Source organism: Mesoplodon bidens, assembly GCF_964165515.1.
Source record: "Mesoplodon bidens genome assembly, chromosome: 19".
Lineage (NCBI taxonomy): Eukaryota > Metazoa > Chordata > Mammalia > Artiodactyla > Ziphiidae > Mesoplodon > Mesoplodon bidens.
This window is the reverse complement of record NC_138179.1, coordinates 52,893,551-52,896,415: the sequence shown is the minus strand read 5'-3', so window position 1 is coordinate 52,896,415 and position 2,865 is coordinate 52,893,551. Positions and strand designations below refer to the sequence as shown.

The 2,865-nt window shown below is 66.1% G+C and overlaps 1 protein-coding gene across 1 annotated transcript; it reads right to left on the bottom strand.

Moving 5' to 3' along the window:
- Positions 1–1,173: 1,173 nt before the first annotated feature.
- NEUROD2 (neuronal differentiation 2) lies at positions 1,174–2,599 on the bottom strand (the record flags this gene model as incomplete). The annotated part of the gene is made up of 1 exon (XM_081218935.1): positions 1,174–2,599. The coding sequence occupies exon 1, from the start codon at positions 2,320–2,322 to the stop codon at positions 1,174–1,176; it is 1,149 nt and encodes a 382-aa protein (XP_081075061.1). The 5' UTR covers positions 2,323–2,599.
- Between the last annotated feature and the right edge of the window lie 266 nt (positions 2,600–2,865).

The window sequence follows — 2,865 nt, the reverse complement described above, 5'->3', positions numbered from 1 at the left end:
GGGTGCGCGGCGAGCTCTCCTCCCTCTGCCCCCGGACGCCCGCGCCGGGGCTGCGTGTGCGTGCGGTGTGGTGTGCGTGTGTGTCTTCCATGCAAACCCTCCCTCCCCAAACCGACCCCCCCAACAGTTTGCCATTCCATACAAATTTGGAAACAGATTTTTTAAAAACAGCAGGACGCACAACGGGGACGGGGCGGGGGAGGGCAGTGGCACTGGGGCCCCAAATCTCCGAGTCACTGATTGTAAGAACCTGGGGAGGGGAGGGGGCAGCGCCGGCCCCCACTTCACCAAAGTGCACAGATCCGCGCTTGGGCGGCGCGGCCCGCGGGCCGGGGAGGGGGAGCATCCCGGGGCCGGGCCGGGCCGCTAGGCTCAGTCAGAACCTCCTTGCATAGATATTTGTGTCTTTTTATTATTGGTAGTAGTATTTTTTGCCTTTTATTGCTTCTAAAAGTTCTTACTGCGTTTTCTTTCCGATCCGGACTCTGCGTTCGGCCTCCGTCGCCTCTTAGCTTTTTTTTTTTTTTTGTATGTTTGTTTGTTTGTTTAAAAAAGGGAAAAGGGAAAAATGGATTCTAGTTACAAATTGTCTTGGCCTCTCTCTTTCCTTCAATCCACATTCCCTCCCGCCAAAATTAAAATCACAAAACGCTTAGACTAGGGGTTGGGGATGATGAGGGCTTCCAGGTCCAGGCTCCGTGCCCTGACTTCTGCCCTCTTCAAGAAAGAGGGGGCGCCCGGCAGCTCGGTGTCTGTTCTAATAATAATAATAGGGGGAAAACAGTATCCCACAGCTCAGCTGCCCCCTTACCAAAGCCTTTGGGCCTGCAGGGGGAAAGGGGAAGAGAAAACCTAAGTGCAGGAATTGGGAATTGGTGGGGGGTGGGGGATCTCCAGGGAGTGCCCAAAGAGGGGTCCCTGTAGAAGTACTCCCTGGGAAAGAGGAGGAGGGAACCCCTTGGGGAGAGAGAAGGCAGTCCCCTGGGGGAAGTGAGGCCCCTGGGACGGGCCACCCACAGGTAAGAGGACCGCGCTGCCTAGGAGAGCGGCAGGACCGGCAGCCCGCGCCCCGCGCCCCGCGCCGGAGTAGGTGGGGTGCCCCTGCGCTCGGGGGGCCTAGGGGCAGGGGTGCGGGCAAAGGCAAAAGAAAAAGAATGGGGCGGGCGCGAGGTCTCAGTTATGGAAAAACGCATTGAGCTCCTCGTACACGGGGCCCCGGTCGTGGTGCAGGTGCATATCGTAAGACAAGAGATTCTCCGAGTGGACGCCCCCGCGCACAGCCGACGAGCCGAAGACCAGCCCGTGGCCCGTGGGCCGCGAGCCGGGCAGCGCCGAGTAGTGCATAGAGTAATGGTAGCTCTTCTCGTGGTCGGGCGACGAGTCCTGCTTGAGCGAGAAGTTGCCATTGAGACAGAGCGGGGGGCTGAGCGGGCCCTCGTACTCGGAGCTGTTGTAGTCCGGGCTCGCACCGCCGCCGCCAGCCGCCGCGTACAGCGTCTCGTAGGCGGCGCAGTAGCCGTGGGTCCGCAGGGCGTGCGCCGCGCCGCTGCCCAGGCCGCCCGCCGCCTGGCACTGTGCGCCCGCCAGGCGCGAGCACGGGTACGGGTAGGGGTGCATGGCGAATGGGCCACTGGAGCCGTGGAAGCGGCCCGTGCCGTCGGCGCCCTGCTCAGTGAGGAAGTTGCGCGAGTTGAGCTGCAGGCAGCCGGCCACCAGGTTGGTGGTGGGCTGCGACAGGCCCTTGCACAGCGTCTGCACGTAGGACACCAGGTCGGGTCGCTTGCCCGAGCGCAGAATCTCAGAGAGCGCCCAGATGTAGTTCTTGGCGAGGCGCAGCGTCTCGATCTTGGACAGCTTCTGCGTCTTGGAGTAGCAGGGCACCACCTTCCGCAGGTTGTCCAGCGCCGCGTTCAGGTCGTGCATGCGGTTGCGCTCCCGAGCGTTCGCCTTCTGCCGCCGCAGCTTGGAGCGCTCCAGGCGCGCCTTGGTCATCTTGCGCTTCTTGGGCCCGCGCTTCTTGGGCCGCTCGCCCTCTGCCTCGTCCAGCCCTTCCTCTTCCTCCTCTTCCTCCTCCTCCTCGCCCCCCAGCTCGCCTTCCTCCTTGACCTCGGCCAGCGCGGCCTCCGGCACCTCGTCAGCACGGAGAGGGACGGGCTTGGCGGCCCGGGCGGGCCCCGGAGCCCCGGGCCCCGGCGGAGGCGGAGGTGGTGGCGGCGCCTCGCCCTTGTCGCTTCTCGGCTCGTCGTCGTCGCCGTCGCCCCAGCTGGCGAACTTGGGCACGTCCGAGAGGAGACCGGGCTCGCTGAACAGGCGGGTCAGCATGGTGCCTGAGGGCGCCCGGCGGGCGGGAAGAGGAGAGAGCGCAGAGTTAGGGGAGCGCTGGGGTCATCCCGACCCCCGTAACCCGCCTCCACCCCCGAGTCCGGGGCGGGTTCCCGCCCGGGGAGCCCTGGGTGCCCACCTCCTCCGCTTGCCCCACCCCGAGCCAGCCCAGCCCAGCCCAGCCCAGCCCCGCCGCCCGCCCGGGGTCTCGGCACAGGCCCGTTCTCCGGCGCTGGGCCCCGGCTCCACCCCTCGCCTGAACGAGGGGCCGCTCCCCGCGCCGGTCCTCTCCGGGTGTGGTCGGGGACAGAACAGGGGCTTTAGGGAGCAGATCTTTCGCCGGGGGAGGCGGCGCGATCGCCAGGAAGCCTCTTCTCTCCCGGCGGTGGAGGAAGGCTGGGCGGCCGCGGTGGGGCAGCTGCCCCGCTCGGCGGCTCCGGCGGCCCGGGCCCCGCCGCCCGGCTCCCCCGCCCTCCCGTGGCTCTCACCCCCACACTCCCTAATCCAATTTGCAACTTGGCCACGCGCCGCCCTCGGCTCGGC